General features: G+C 43.2%; 1 protein-coding gene across 1 annotated transcript; it reads left to right on the top strand.

Moving 5' to 3' along the window:
- The first annotated feature begins 289 nt into the window (after positions 1-289).
- LOC141407248 (uncharacterized) lies at positions 290-3,485 on the top strand. The gene is made up of 2 exons (XM_073996807.1): positions 290-999; positions 1,088-3,485. Exons 1-2 carry the CDS (start codon positions 305-307, stop codon positions 1,131-1,133), a joined length of 741 nt encoding a protein of 246 aa, XP_073852908.1. The 5' UTR covers positions 290-304; the 3' UTR covers positions 1,134-3,485.
- The last annotated feature ends 12,967 nt before the right edge of the window (positions 3,486-16,452 follow it).

Below are 16,452 nucleotides of genomic sequence, written 5' to 3'. Positions count from 1 at the left end.
CCAGTGCACCACTGCGCCGGCCACCCCGCACGCGCCCTACCCTCCCGCCCGACTCCAAAAACAATGCCCCCGCCGCCGACCCGGTCTCGGCGGGGCAGGGGTGGGTAGGCAGGGAAAGGTTAGGAAGGGGAGGGGTAGGCAGGCGAGGGGCGGGGTGGGCAGGCGAGGGGAGGGGTGGGCGGGGAGTGCGGTGCTGGGAGAGGTTCATTGAAAACAACAACAGCGCGGCTGGAAAGCGCGTTTCCCTGGTTCTTGAAAAGCTTCATTGTTCCTTGCAGCTGTTGCAAAATAAATAAGTGCGTGCATGCGGCATTTTTTTCGCTATGTACTGGAAAGCCCGAACGTGGCGGAAGGGGCGCACCTGGGAAAAAGAAGACCCCCCCAGGCTACTACGCTGGGCACTTTCACGCCAGGCTGGGGCACCCGCGGCGTTGAGACCGGGGAGCCCGGAGTTGCGGGGAGCGGAGGGGGAAGGGCGCGGCCCGCGTGGCTCGACCCGGAGTGGCGCGAGGAGACAGGACCCCGCAGCCCCCCGGTCGGGCCCCGCGCCCCGGAAGGGGGGCTCAGACAGGCGGCCCCGCGTGCCCAGGGCGCGTCCCCGCGGCGGCCGCCAGAGGGCGCGGCGGGCGCCGGGGAGGGCAGCACGCGGAGAGTCGCCTCCCTCCCTCCGGGGGAGGAAATGTGGGGGCCCGGGCTGGGGACCGACTCGGCTGGGTCGCGCTGGCGGGGCCTCCCGGACCAGCGGCCCGCCCCGAGCGCTCTCAGCGGCCTCGCGCGGCTCAGGGCTCCACCACGTGGGCGGCTGTGGGGAGCGGCCGGGGCGCGTGCACGCTGCGGGGCTCCGAAGCTGGGGGGCGTGTCCGGGGCCCCGAGAAGGGGGTGGAGGCTGGGGCCGGGAAGCCTCCCTTGGCTGCGGTCCCGACCCGGGAACAGGCGGCATGCACTCGGGATCAGCGGCTACTGCGAAAACCCAACCGCACCTGTCTTGAGTCCTCCCGGGCACGTTCCTCTTGCTTCGTTTGCTACGTAAGTGACTAGAAACCAGTACCGACCCTAACTCTCCGCGGTGGTTTTCTTGAATGTGCAGGAGGAGAGGTTCCCCAAAGCGAGACTTCCCTAGGACTGCCATCTAATGAATAAATGCTGCGGAGACCAGGTCCTCAAAGAGGGAAACAGCCCAGCAATGGCAGGAGAGAGGAATTTGAAATACGTGGACTTTTACAAACAGTAATTGGACCATGTGTCGCCCTTAATGTGGTCCGATTTCATGACTCAGGCTAATTGATGTCAATAATAAATTTTTTTAGGATGGCTAATAAAAGAGTTGTGAATTGTCGAGATAAGAAGTGGTTGTCTCATAAACAATCGGGTAGAATGGTAAGAGGGGACCTGATGTAAACGAAGGTAGTAGGTTTCTTTTATTACTCTCTAATTTTAAAAGATTTCTGCATTAGAACGTGTATCCATCGTTCGTAAATAATTTTTTAAATTAAGAGCTGAAAACAAGTCAAAAGCTATCATAACGGAAACTTAGCCCTTTTTTTCTAAAGTTGTTTCCTAGATCATTTTTCTCCTTGGAAATTTCTAGCTCAATTCAGAGTATAGAAGGAAAATAAACCTTGTTTTACCTAAGAAAGTTATTCATATAATGAGATGGTTTTGTTTAACTGAAATTCAGCTTGATTTTTAAACAAAGAGTTTCAGTTTTAGATGTTCCTAGATTTAACAGAGAAAGAAATGTATTAGAATCTTAAACTTAAAATGTATTATTTAAAAAGTAGACACCACACATGAAGAATTAAAGCCCAGTCTACTAATTTTTAAATATTTCTTCAGGAAGTTCTCTGCATGAAGTTGGTCTTGATTCCTACAGATTCACTCTGGAGTTAAATACAAAGAAATACTGATATATAATTTCGTTGTACTTGATTTCAGAATTTTTAATACATACTTGTAAGACAAAAATTTAGAGCTGATTTTTAAAAGGCTAGTGCTAATATAAAATCTTCAAATACTACCCAATGTATTTTTAGTATTAGTAATAAATATGCCTATTTGTCCCCAAGAACATAAAGAGGTATATAGAATTTTTAAATACATACAGGTTTTTGTAGGGGTTGTAGGATTTATTTGTTTTTGTGTGTTTTTTTAATAAAATGATTTTCATTTGTGAATTTTTTAAATGTGTTTTCCTGAAGTAGTTGGAAATCAATCATACTGTTATTTTAAACAGTGAAGTGGGAAGTGTGTCATTATATAGCTTAATATTTAGGAAAAAAAAAAAAAAGAACAAAAATTTAGGTTGTCTTTAGGCTCTAACTTGACCACATGGACAAAGGATGTGATTCGTATTTCTTCAGTGATTATATTCTACATACACAAGTCCAACTTAGTTTTTCAACCTTGAAATAAAATCATGTAGACAAAAATTAATTGGAGTCTTTGCTTTACACCCACACTGTCAATGCACCACACTTTTTATTTTATACCGTTTTACCCAGGTATCTTATAGATTCTCCCTCTTTTGGAGCAGAAACTTATTGCTTGTTTTCATTTCTTAAAAATGCCGTTTACTTGATAACAGTTTCATCTCAAATGATTCTGCTAAATGTACCAGACTCCCCAAAAAATGTAATGTATATCATATACATCAAGTGCAAATATGAGAAACAGCACAACTAACAACTGACAAGTATCAAGTAATACAATATATTGCGATATATTCACAGAAAGGAATGTTAGCAGCAAAAGTAAATAAACTACAGCCCCACACAACATGAGCAGATCTTTGAAACACACTGAGTAAAAATATACAAGTATCAAAAACGCACACAGCATAACACCATTTTGATAAAGCTCTTAAAAGCAAGAAAAACTTCAAAAGTTATAGAAATCCCTTACTTCAAATAATAAATATTTTTGCTTTGTTTTGCTTTTGTTTTAGCAAAAGAATTAATGAAGGATGTGAATTCCTTTGGATAGGATAAGAAGCTCCTAGGCATATGGGTTTCCACTGTAATTTGGAAATGTGTTCACTCTTGGATTGAGTGATGGATTTACAAATTTCCATTTTATAATTATGCTTAATAACTAACACATGTTCCACATATTTTTGTATGTATAAAACATTAAAGAAGACCAATAAAAATATGGGAGAGATCCATGAAAGAGATCATTCTGGTTTTCTAGTGGGAGTCATTCAGATTTTGAACTGTTTGTATAAACAACTCAGAAGCATTAAAGATCTACTAAAATGACACAGTTAATCAATATCCTTAAGATATTTCAGAAGAATGTCCACACATCTAATATCAATGCAATTTAAGACAAAAATCAAAAGACAAAAAATTTAGAAGACCTCACTTCATAAGTAATAAGGTTCATTAAGAGTGCGTTATGTAAACTGTTTGACAGTTTCTTTTAAGGTTAAACATACAACTAACTTAGATCCAGCAAGCCTACCCCTAGCTATTTACCCAAAGAAATGAAAATTCCACAAAAATACCTCTATGGGAATGTCAGTAGGTGCTTTGTTCATAATAGCAAAAACTAAAACAATCCAAATGTAAATCAAAAGGAGAATGGATAAACAAATCATGATATATCCATTCAATGCAATACTGCTTAGTAGTAAAAAGGAATGAACTACTAATCCATGCAAAAACATAAATGAGTCTCCAAAGCATAATGTATAAGCCAAAAGAGTACATACTGTATTAGCTCATTTATGTAAAGCTCAAAAACAGGCAAGATTGATCTAGAGCTAGAAATGAGAATCATGGCTGCCCAGAGTGGGTAGAGAAGGGAAAGTTTCAAATGACTAGGGAGAGGCATAAAGAACTTTCTTGGGTGATGGCAATGCTCTATATCTTGATGGGATGTTGGCTATGCTAGTATATGCATTTATCAAAAACACATCAAACTGTACACTTAAGATGGGTGCACTTCATTCTGCATAATTGTATCTGAATGTTAAATTGTTAAGATTGTATTATAATTTAGATAGTTGCAGCTGTTCTAAAAAATAAAATGTTAGCACAATGCTTCCCATTTTTACTATTATGCGAGTTAATAGAGATGCTAAACTCCAGCATCCTTGCCCACAGCTGTCTACAGATGAGTATACTTTCAGTGTATATCTGCCTAAGGTCTTTCCTTAGGGGCATTAGCTGTGGAAGGCATCAAACGGTTTCCACAGAGCAACCCAAGGGCAGGAAAAATACAAGTGATAATGTAGCTGACTCCAGTCCCCACACATCCACAAGCAACAAGAGTCTCAGTCTTGTTGAGGATCTGTTTACACTCAACTTGAGAAGATTTTCTATTTTAGCTCTGCATAGATAGCTAGCTCCCAAGGCATAAATGCTACATTTCTCCATGATACTTTAAAAGCAATGTGGTGGTTTCAGAGAGCATTTGCCCAGAGACAGCTGAGATAATGTCTTGCTGTGACTAACTTTCGGCACCATATTCAGTAAAACATCAATCAGGGAAGTTCCTGGAAAACCCAGGCCTGGGCCAAGAGTGATAGGCACCCTGGAGATCTCCATGGGTCCAAAATGGAAATTGGAGGCTTCTGGGGCTCCACCACTACCCTGAGCATCATCATGAGCCTGTCCCCGACCTGAGGGTGGGTATGTTTAACTCCCCACATGGTAGTCTGGGAAAAATAAACCCGACCATGATCGCTGTAACGGCTCCGTCTTTTTTGCTTGTCATTTGCGGTGGTTAGTCTCTGAGATGGGTGTGCCGTCTTCACTCCTCCATGTAATTAACTTTCAAACATATCAATAGTAAGGATCCCTGTCTGGCAGACAGTACAAAAGATGCTTCTTCGTTGTTGAAATGCATCATAGATGTACATGAAAAGTGGGGTTAAATCAAAAGTTCTGTTTCCTCTGATTAATGCCACCAGCTCTGAGATGTTGTATCAGCAGCATGCCAGAAAGAGACAAGCTACTCCTCTGCCCTACCCCACCCTACTCTGCAAAGCTGTGTGACTCTGTGCAAGTGGCTTCACCTCTCTGTTTTCTCCTCTATGAAATGATGATGTTGACATTGACCTTTCCGCTGTAAAATATGACTTCTTTTTTTGATTTTTAATTGACAGTGGTACCTTGATACCTCATAATTTAGTTGTACATTTTGTACTTTTGCCTTCTCTGTCAAGTAATTAATTAATCTATAAATTAACACACAGGCAACAGCAGCCAGGCTCAGGGAATGAATACTTCCTAATTTTTTTTTATTAATACAGATTTTTCACACATTAGAGGGTTTTTTTTCTTTCTTTCTTTTTTTTTTTTTTTAGACAGGATCTCACTCTGTCACCCAGGCTGGAGTGCTGGAGAGTAGTGGTGCAATCTTGGCTCCCACCTCAGCCTCCTGAGTAGCTGGAACTACAGGAGTGTGCCATCACTCCCAGCTGTTTTTTTGCTTGTTTGTTTGTTTTTAATGGAGACGAGGTCTCACTGTGTTGCCCAGGTGGGTCTAAAACTCCTGGGCTCAAGCAATCCGCCCACCTTGGCATCCCAAAGTACTGAGATCACAGACATGAGCCACCATGCCTAGCCAGGGTTTCTTAAAAGTATAACATAAAATATTTTTTAGCAGTTTTGAATTTCAGTATATTTTCTCCTAAGAATGTGAGTATGGAAAAACAAACAGAAACATCACCAAGGCAGGGGGAAGTGGTCCCAGGTAACCCACAAAAGGGATCCTTCAATTGATCATTGAGAATGTTCCTGCAAAACATTCTCTTTGGGATGATATTAAGTTCTAGTGGAACCTTACTCTGTAGAATATATTTGCACATTTCTTCAGTACATTTTTAAACACAACATCATTGTGTCAGGCTCCTTACTAGCAGCAAACTCTATTTCTGGCCTCATGAACAGGCTACAAAATAAGGCGATTTTGAAGTTATGCAGATGTCTGCAGCTCTGCAATGTGGAGAATCAGCTGCAGAATCAAGTTGTTTATATTTGTTCTTGGAGTACCATTGATCAACCAGAGAACTGAACAGAGACCACAGGGACCTAAACCCGGAAAAGGCTGGTTCCTACAGCCATGAGGAATTATTAAGACATACAGACATTAAGAGAGGTTGTATATGATTTCTGGTTTCAAATACCTGAAGAAGTCATTAGACTTTTCAAATTAGTCTAGCTCTGCCCATTGGTCATTCGACTTGATCCAGGTAATGCCAATGGGCAGAACTAGACTAATGGGAAGGAAAACAAATTTCATTTATTTTAAAGAATTTTTCTTCTTTTCCAGTTGAAACAAAAAGTCAGTATTATTTTGCAGTCTCTGCTTGGAGAGTTGCGTAGTGTAGGAGAAATCTCTCTGTCATCAGAATGTCCATGCAGAGACTGAACTGATACCTGCTGGGGAAATTGTCCAAAGAAACAAGATTGAGAAGATGGCGGGGGCATGGAGGGGTGACATTTGCCATCCCTTCCAGTTGCAGGATCGCTGGATACTTGGATTCTACTCTGTGCTTGCATTGTTGTGACTGATGAGCTGCCGAAGGAGCCTTGCTTTGCTTTAAATGAATAGTGATCCACTTCAGGGTAGAAGATGCATTATTTCAAAAGGATATTGAATTTATCATATATGACAGAAACCCTGATGAAATTGCTCCTGAAAGAGGTCCAAGGCCCAGTTACAACAGACTGAAAAGCCAACTTAGATCAAGGTTTATTTTCAAATCAGTCATATTGTGGGAGATGCTTGGGCCAAGGTGGAGGTTAAGATAGTGGTATGCTGGTAAATGCTTAACACGGACTATGGGGTGGGGAAATTCAAGATCTGTAGAGTTTCCCAATTTCCCTTGTAGAAATATTCCTACCATGGCCAATTTAAGCTACCAATGTAAGGTCACTGGATACAGAAGTCTGAAAAGAGGTGCACAGTTGTCTCTTGTAAGACGATGTGAGCCTGCTCCGATACATCATTGGGCTAAGATAGCTGAAAACCTTGTGTTGCCTTTGTAACAAATTAAATATGTATTCATAAGAACATTATAAGCAAACTAGTACAAAAATAGCAATAACTATAAACAGGCAATTCACAGAAGAAGAAGCCAGAACGTCCAATAAGCATGAAAATATACTCAGCAACCTGGTTGGCAAAATTAAGAATTGGACAGTACCAACTGTTCACAGGAATGAATGGGGAGAATTGCATTCTCATTCACTGCTCCTGGGAAGATAAATTAGTACATACACTTTGGAGAGCAACTTGGCAATATCCATAAGGTTAAAGATACACCTACTCCACAACCCAGCAACCCCATTCCTAAGGAAGATACCCCAAAAGCTCTTGATCTATGCACCAGGAGACACAAACAAGACTGTTAATTGGAACATTGTTTTCAATAGTAAAATACTAGAAACAATCTAAGTGTCCCTCAGTGGAAACGATGAATAATGGTGCTTTACTTGTACGGTAGAATAGGTAGAATACTATACAGAGGTTAAAATGAATGAACTAGATCTAAGTGAATCAACATAGATTTAACAGCCAATATTGTGTGAAAGAGCAATTTGCAAAGGTTAAATAACAATAGGCTACTGTTTATGTAACTATCAATACAAAAAACAATAGCATTATTGTTTGTGGATACATACATATGTATCAAAAGTATAAAATATTCGTGGAAGTGATAAAATCAGTCAGACCTTATCTCTCAGGATGAAGGAAGAGATAAAAAATAGAGAATAGTTTTAACTATATTGACAACCTTTTATTTGTTTAAAAGACAAAAGATATCAGAAGCAAATGATCCAAAATGTTCATATCTGTTAAACCAAGATGGTGGGTACATGTGTGTCTGTAAGTTATTTTGTGTATTTTTTGTAGGCTTGAACTGTTTCATAAATTTTTCTTTTGTCTTTTTTAAAATAAACTTTTTAGTATAGAATAGTTTTGGATTTACAGAACTGTTGCAAACCTAGTACAGAGAGTCCCATATCTCAGACTGGTAACCACACCCAATTCCCCATATTTTTAACATCTTACACTGCTATGCTACATTTGTCACAACTAATGAACCAATATTAAGACATCGTTATTATGATGATTTTTTTTGTTTTTTGTTTTTGGAGACAGTCTCACTCTGTCTCCCAGGCTGGAGTGCAGTGATGCAATCTCGGCTCACTGCAATCTCCGCCTCCTGGGTTCAAGCGATTCTCCTGCCTCAGACTCCTGAGTAGCTGGGACTACAGGCACACACCACCAAGCTGGGCTAATTTTCTTTTCTTTTCTTTTCTTTTTTTTTTTTTGTATTTTTAGTAGAAATGGAGTTTCACTATGTTGGATAATGTGTTTCTGGGAGAAAGACTCCGGAGGTACAGTGCTGTTCTCATCACATCATAACAAGGGTACATTCTATCAACATGATGTTAACATTGATCACCTGCCTGAGGTGGTGTTCATCAAGTTTTCTACTGTAAAGTTATCTCTATTTTTCTCTCTCTTTATATATTGTAATCTTTGAAAGAAAGTCACTCTGCATATCCCACACTTATTCTCCACCTCCATAAGGGAAACGTATGTATGTAAGTTATCTAGAATTCTTCTGCACAGGAGGTGTGTCTATTCTCCTCCTTTATTTATGTGATAACTTTTTGTTTATATCAGTACAGGCTTGTGGATATTTATTTCATGTTTTGGGTTATAACCCAGTAATACTTAATTTATTATGTTGCTCAGATTGTTCCAAGTTTGGCTATTGGGAGTAATTTCAGTTGCCTCTTGGGTCCGCTTGACATACCCCCATCATTGTGGGTTTTGTTTTGGTTTTAGCAATTTTACTTTCTGGCACTACAAGATACTCCAGGCTGATCTCATATATCTCCTGCCTCAGTCCTAGAATCAGTTACTTCTCCAAGGAGCCCTGGTTCCAGTGGAAACTGGAGAACGCTTTCAGAAACCAAAAGCCAGCTGCCAGGTGTGCTTGTTGCTACTGGGGTGTCATTGCTTCTAGGTCCTCTGAGCTGATGAAATAAGGAAACACATCTGTGCATACTAACTCGTGTATTTACACATATCTGAAAATATTTCAACATGTAACCATCTGTATCTCTGTGAAGCCAACTGAAGTTCCTACTGAAGTTTCCAACTGCTCCATTTTAACATGGATCATCCTAGCCTCCTCCTCCTTGCCCTTGCTCCCATCCATTAGTGAGAACCCTGGTTCTCACCATCTGACATCCATTTACTCATTGTTCAATTTATAATTTGTTTTTTGTTTTTTGTGTTTTTTTTGAGATCAAGTCTCACTCTGTTGCCCAGGCTGGAGTGCAGTGGTGTGATCTCAGCTCACTGCAACCTCCGCCTCCTGGGTTCAAGCAATTCTCCTGTCTCAGCCTCCAGAGAAACTGGGATTATAGGCAGCTGGCACCATGCCCAACTGATTTTTGTGGTTTTAGGAGAGATGGAGTTTCACCATGTTGGCCAGGCTGGTCTCGAACTCCTAACCTCAGGTGATCCTCCTGCCTCAGCCTTCCAAAGTGCTGGGATTACAGGCGTGAGCCACTGTGCCCAGCCTCAATTTACAATTTTTTAAGAAGAAAAATAAATGCTGCTAAGAAATGCTTCAACTTATTACAGCATCCAGACCAAAGGTGCAGACTATTTACAAAGCAGAGATCTGCAGAGAGAGGAAGTTTCATGTCATGATCCATTCCCAGCACAGACCTCTCTGTGGGGCCAGGACTTACTTGTCTTGTGCCCTTCCAGGGGGCATTCATGGAAACACAGGCCAAATGTCCCTTCAGAACAGGTCTCTGAAACCCAGTTGTGAGGGATAAAGAGCACCAAGTCCAGGACACAGCTGGAGGATATCCTTGAAGAAAATTAGGTGGGAGGAGGAATCACATAACATAAGCTAAAGAGAAAAGCGAGATTGGAAACATTCACTTCAAACAGCAGTTTTTCACCTTTTTCAATAGTGAGCCTCTTTGAGACTCAAATGTGGGCAGTGGACACTCAGCTCAGGAAAACATTCTGATAGGTCAAGCAGCACAAAAACTGTTCCCTCCTCTGAGCCCATACTTGGGCCTCAGGTTAAGAAAGCTTCATGTATGCTGCATGAATGCCGTGCGTGTGTGTGTGTGTGTGTATGTGTGCGTGCGTTTGGAGTAGGACTGGGGTAACCAAGTCTGGAGGCTGCACTACTTCAGCCCTGTTGTTTTCAGAATGGTCAGGATCTGTCACTAACAGTTCACTTTGTTTGTTTGTTTGTTTGTTTGTTTGTTTGTTTAGAAACAAGGTCACCAGGCACGGTGGCTAACACCTCTAATCCCAGCATTTCGGGAGGCTGAGGTGGGCAGATCACAAGGTCAGGAGTTTGAGACCAGCCTGACCCAACATAGTGAAACCCTATCTCTACTAAAAATCCAAAAATTAGCTGGGTATGGTGGCGCACACCTGTAATCCCAGCTTCTCAGGAGGCTGAGGCAGGAGAATCGCTTGAACCTGGGAGGCGGAGGTTGCAGTGAGCCGAGATCGCGTCACCGCACTCCAGCCTGGGAAACAGAAAGGCTCTGTCTCAAAAAAAAAAAAGAAAGAAAAGAAAAAGAAACAGGTGTTGCTCTGTCGCCTAGGCTGGAGTGCAGTGGCACAATCATAGCTCGCTGCAGGCCAGGCACAGTTGCTCATGCCCATAATCCCAGCATTGTGGGAGGCTGAAGTAGGAATATCACGTGAGGCCAGGAGTTCAAGACCAGCCTAGGCAACATACCAAGACCCCATCTTAACAAAAAACTAAATAAGCCAGACAAAATGGCTCAGGCCAGTACTCCTAGCTACTTAGGAGGCTGAGGTGGGAGGATGGCTTAAGCCCAGGAGTTGAAGGCTAAAATGAGCTATGATCTTACCACTGCAGTCCAGCCTGGGTGACAGAGTGAGACCCTGTCTCTTTAAAATAAAATAGCTCACTGTAGCCTCGAACTCCTAGGTTCAAGGAATCACCCCACTTCAGCCTCCCAAGCAGCAGGGACTACAGGCATGCCACCGTGCCTGGCTAATTTTTAAAGATTTTTTCCTTTTTTTTTTTTTAAAGACAAGGTCTTGCTGTGTTGCCCAGGCTGGTCTGAAACTCCTTGCCTCAAGTGATCCTCCTGCCTCAGCCTCCTGAGTAGCTCGGACTACAGGCAAGACCCACCGCACTCAGTTTGCCAGTTTACGTTTATGGGTACCTCCTATTTATAGCAAATAGCAAGTAATAATGGTTTTCCATTTATGAAAATAATAAACTTTAAAAAAAATAAATCTAGGTTTTATTTTTATTTTATTTTATTTTTGAGATGGAGTCTCGCTCTGTCTCCCGGGCTGGAGTGCAGTGGCGCAATCTCGGCTCACTGCAAGCTCCACCTCCTGGGTTCACGCCATTCTCCTGCCTCAGCCTCCCAAGTAGCTGGGACTACAGGCACCCACCACCGTGCCCGGCTAATTTTTTGTATTTTTAGTAGAGACGGGGTTTCACCGTGTTAGCCAGGATGGCCTTAATCTCCTGAGCTCGTGATCCACCCACCTCGGACACCCAAAGTGCTGGGATTACAGGCATGAGCCACCGCTCCTGGCCAATTTTTATTTATTTTTTATTTGAGATGGTGTCTTGCTCTGTTGCTCAAGCTGGAGTGCAGTGGCACAATCATAGCTCACTGCAGCCTCAAACTCCAGCCTCAGGCGATCCTTCTACTTCAGCCTCTCAAGTAGTTAGGATCACAGACATGCACCACCATGCCCAGCTGATTATTTTTTTAAGAGACAGGGTCTTGCTATTGCCCAGGTTGGTCTCGAACTCCTAGGCTCAAGTAATCCACCCACCTCAACCTCCCAAGACGCTGAGATTACAGGCATGAACCACCATGCCTGGTCAGTTTTATTTTTAATAAAATCAATTTAAAGAAACATATGAAGTGACATTTGGAACAGGAAAAAAAACTGAAGTTTCAGAAACCGGTATGAAGAGAAACGTCTTGACTATGGTGAAACGTGCATACACTTTGGAGCCAGAAGGGTCTGAATTCAATTGCTAGCTATGTGATCTTGGGTGAGTGAAACTTTACCCCTTTATAAAATAGCAATCATAAAGCTTAGCATGCAGGGCAGTGTTTCTCTGAATGTGTTTCCTGTGCCACCCACATCAGAATCAGCTGAGGTGCTTGTTAAATGGAACTTCCCAGGCTACCACCCAGAACTTTTTTATCAGACAGGATCCTGGGGGCGGGGAGGTGGGTGGTGGCGTGGGAGAGAGCCTCGAAATCTGCATTTTAACGAGGTCCCCCAGTGATTTTAGGACGGGCTCCGGAGAGGATGAAAGGAGCTGAAATAAATAAAGGAGCTGGCACAAAGGAGCAGGAAGGACACCGTCCTTCTGGGCTGCCCAGCATCCGAACACCACGTACCTCTGAAGGGGGTCTCAAGGGCCTTGCTCAGAACTTACATGGGTGGCTGTGCAGGTTGTGCACTGTGTAAGTATAGTGACTGATACTCTGGAACTGCACAGTACATAAACTGCATGACCATAGCTCAGCTGATCTAGCTCCCCATGGTCCTTTCCCCTTTCTTTGAGCCTGGTTCTCCCAGCCTTCCTTATAATTCTCAGCCATACAGTAGTGTAGTCTTCCAATAAATTCCTGGGATCAAGGGCCTACAGTTGGATGTTGCTGTTTGTGAACAAGAACCTTGACAGAATAGTGAGTAGTGACTGTTTTTTGTTTGTTCGTTTGTTTTGAGATGGAGTCTCGCTCTGTTGCCCAGGCTGGAGTGCAATGGTGCAGTCTTGGCTCACTGCAACCTCCACCTCCCAGGTTCAAGCGATTCTCCTGCCTCAGTGTCTCGAGTAGCTGGGACTACAGGTGTGCTAATTTTTGTATTTTTAGTAGAGACAGGATTTCACCATGTTGGCCAGGCTGGTCTTGAACTCCCTGACTTCAAGTGATTCACCCACCTCAGCCTTCCAAAGTGCTGGGATTACAGGTGTGAGCCACCATGCTTGGCCAGCAGTGACTGCTTTGCTTCCTTCCATCAATTGCTCCTCAGTGTATAGCCCCTCCTGGGGGTTGTCAAAAGAAGGGGTTGGGGAGGAGTCAAAGGAAGTTAAGGAAGTGAAGAAATGACCAGTTCCACCATCCAAGCTCTGCCTGGCCTCAAGTTGTTTTATACATTAGATTTTGGATGAAAAATTCATTTGAAATGAATGATTCCAGCACCTTTTCTAAAAAGTTTTAAAACCACTGCCTATTATGAGATCCCCTAAGAGGAGACCATGTGGTGGGGTGGGGACGAATGAGGCAAAGAGCGAGGGCAGAGGAGGGTACGCCTCAGGATAATGGAGGCTGGGGACTGGCTTGTCCTGCCATGCTGCGGATGGGGTTTTGGGCTCCCTACAGGCCGAGCACGCAAAGCCCTCCTTCTGGAGCTAAAACCTACTGGTAGGCGCTAAGATCCCACCCCTAGACTGGGGGGAAGCTTCTGTGGCCTTTGTGCTCCATGTAATCCTCAGAAGAAGTTGCTCTTCCCTGCCCATGGAAAAAGTGACCATGACCACTTTCAAGAGGAAAAAGTGGGTGTTGATATGATCAGATCACTAAGACAGCCAACGGTCTCCTGGCCTCAGGAAGAGGAATAAGCAGAACTCCTAAAGAGGCTCCGAAGACCACAGAGAAGAAAGCACCAAGTTACTCTTGAGAGACCAAAGAGAGAAGGGCATATGAAGGCATAAAGACGCCAACCTGTGGAAGAGGGTGAAGAAAAAGAAAGGGGTCTGGACATTTCCCATCACAGCTAGAGCTTCCCCCAAATCTGCAGCACTTAGAGCATAAAGATAGAAACGTGCAGGCGGCATGGTGGCTCACGCCTGTAATCCCAGCACTTTCGGAGCCCTAGGCAGGAGGATTGCTTGAGGCTAGGAGTTCAAGGCCAGCCTAAGCAACACAGGAAGGCTCCTGTCTCTACAGAAAAAGAAGGAGAAGAAGAAAGAAGAAGAAGCCAGGAATGATGGCTCATGCCTGTAATCCTAGCACTTTGGGAGGCCGAGGTGGGCAGATCACGAGGTCAGGAGATCGAGACTATCCTGGCTAACACGGTGAAACTCCATCTCTACGAAAAATACAAAAAATTAGCCGGGCGTGGTGGCACATGCCTATAGTCCCAGCTACTTGGGAGGCTGAGGCAGGAGAATGGCGTGAACCTGGGAGGCAGAGCTTGCAGTGAGCAGAGATTGCACCACTGCACTCCAGCCTGGGAGACAGAGTGAGACTCCGTCTCAGAAGAAGAAGAAGAAGGAGGAGGAGGAGGTGGAAGAGGAGGAAAGGGGAAGGGATGGGGAGGGGGGAGGAGGGAGAAGAGGAGGAGGGAGAAAAGAAAAAAATGTTTCCTCACTCTCCAAATTTTGATATTTGCAATAATGGCACTGAATTTTCGTTAAATATTTCCTCTTGGTCTACAACTAGGATAGTAGGAAAAAAGAGAGGAGAAGAAGACTTTACTAGATGCTATCGCTGAGCTGTTGTTTAGTTCTATTTTATTTTCACTTCTTGTCCTTTATTTTTCTTTAGAGATGGAGTCTTGCTTTGTCTCCCAGGCTGGAGTGCAGTGCCACAATCATAGCTCACTGCAGTCTTGAACTCCTGAACTCAAGTGATCTTGCTGTCTCAGCCTCCCCAGTAGCTGGGACTATAAGCTCACACCACCATGCCTAGCTAATTTTTTAATTTTCTGTAGAGGCAGGATCTTGCCATGTATTGAGAATTTGAGAATGCCCAGGCTATTCTCAAACTACTGGACTCAAGTGATCCTCCCTCCTCAGCCTCCCAAAATTTGGGGGCTACAGGCGTGAGCCATGGTACCCACTCTGTCGCTCAGGCTGGAGTGCAGTGGCATAATCACAGCTCACTGCAACCTGCACCTCCGGGGCTCAAGTGATCCTCCCACCTCGGCCTCCCAAGTAACCTCCACATTGGGATTACAGGCGTGCACCACTATGCCCTGCCTCCTCTTCCTTGTTATTGGTCTGTAGCATGCTCCTTTCTTTTTCTTTAAGTTAGTGTATTCTCTTTTATCCTCATACCCCACTCTAATTCCCCTCCTTAATTTTATTATTATTATTATTATTTTTTTTTTTTTTGGGGATGGAGTCTCACTCTGTTGCCCAGGCTGGAGTGCAGTGGTACAATCTCAGCTCACTGCAAGCTCCACTTCCCAGATTCACACCATTCTCCAGCTCCAACCTCCTGAGCAGCTGGGACTACAGGCGCCCACCACCGCGCCCAGCTAATTTTTTGTATTTTTAGTAGAGATGGGGTTTGTGCCTTGCCAATTTTTTTATTAACATAAAGGTGGGCAAGTAGTTTTCAATTTCCTGCATAGTTGCAAAACTGGGTTATTGTAAAAGACACACAATATAAGGTTATAGCAGCAGTTGGAGTAAGGTGGGAGTAATCTAATAAAAGTCATGGGTCCTCTCCCTGGAAAAATCTGTCTCTATTCATACATGTAATTTTGCAAACACTTTCTAGTGTTCAGAGACCTCTGAGGCCTTTTGCAGACATACTTTGAACACAAAAGTGTTCACTGCCTCTGTGTTACAAGAAAGCTCTGAGAGATAGGGAAGCATTTATACTGCAGAATCCTTTAAATAGATTGTAGCTTTTATTATTTTCAAAATTATAAAAATAATTATTATTAAAATAAAAAATTGTGATAAAAGAGAATGTACATTAATGAATGGATAAGAAATATTTGTAACTAGTGCAATGTAGACATTACTCATATAAACAGGTTCTTTTTTTTTTTTGAGATGGAGTTTCACTCTGTCTATAAACAGGTTCTTATAGAAGAGGAAAGTAACTTTGTTGAGTACCAGCTCTTGACCAGACATTGCACATGACACACCACCTCCATTTCCTTAACAAACAGAAATAGTCACTATTTTCATACCTGTTTTTATAGATGGGAAACTGAAGTCAAAGGAGAGCATAAGTTCCAAAGACTATGCAACTTATAGTATTATAATGTTAAAAAGTCTGCCTTAAACACAGACATAGTGATCATTTTTAACATATGTTTTACAAAATGAATTTATTGAGCAAAGTGGGGTTAACTTCTTTCCATGGGTGGGGAACTCAAATTCTGTTTTATTTAAATTACATTTAAGGCCAGGCCTGGCGGCTCACACCTGTAATTCCAGCACTTTGAGAGGCTGAGGCGGGTGGATCGCCTGAGCTCAGGAGCTCAAGACCAGCCTGGGCAATATGATGAAACCCCATCTCTACAAAAGATACAAAAATTCGTTGAGCATTGTGGTGTGTGCCTGTGGTCGCAGCTACTCAGGAGGCTGAGGCGGGAGAATTGCTTGAGCCTAGGAGGTGGAGGTTGCAGTGAACCGAGATCACACCCCTGCACTCCAGCCTGGGCAACAACAGCAAAGTTCCATCT

Source organism: Macaca fascicularis, chromosome 7, assembly GCF_037993035.2.
Source record: "Macaca fascicularis isolate 582-1 chromosome 7, T2T-MFA8v1.1".
Classification (NCBI taxonomy): Eukaryota; Metazoa; Chordata; class Mammalia; order Primates; family Cercopithecidae; genus Macaca; species Macaca fascicularis.
This window is presented reverse-complemented; position numbering and strand designations above follow the sequence as displayed.

Excerpts from the sequence above, each read along its gene's own strand:
- LOC141407248 (XM_073996807.1), top strand. The coding sequence starts at position 305 with ATGCGGCATTTTTTTCGCTATGTACTGGAAAGCCCGAACGTGGCGGAA. Across the intron at positions 1,000-1,087 it reads CCTGTCTTGAGTCCTCCCGG|GAGGAGAGGTTCCCCAAAGC; the intron begins GCACGTTCCTCT and ends TTGAATGTGCAG.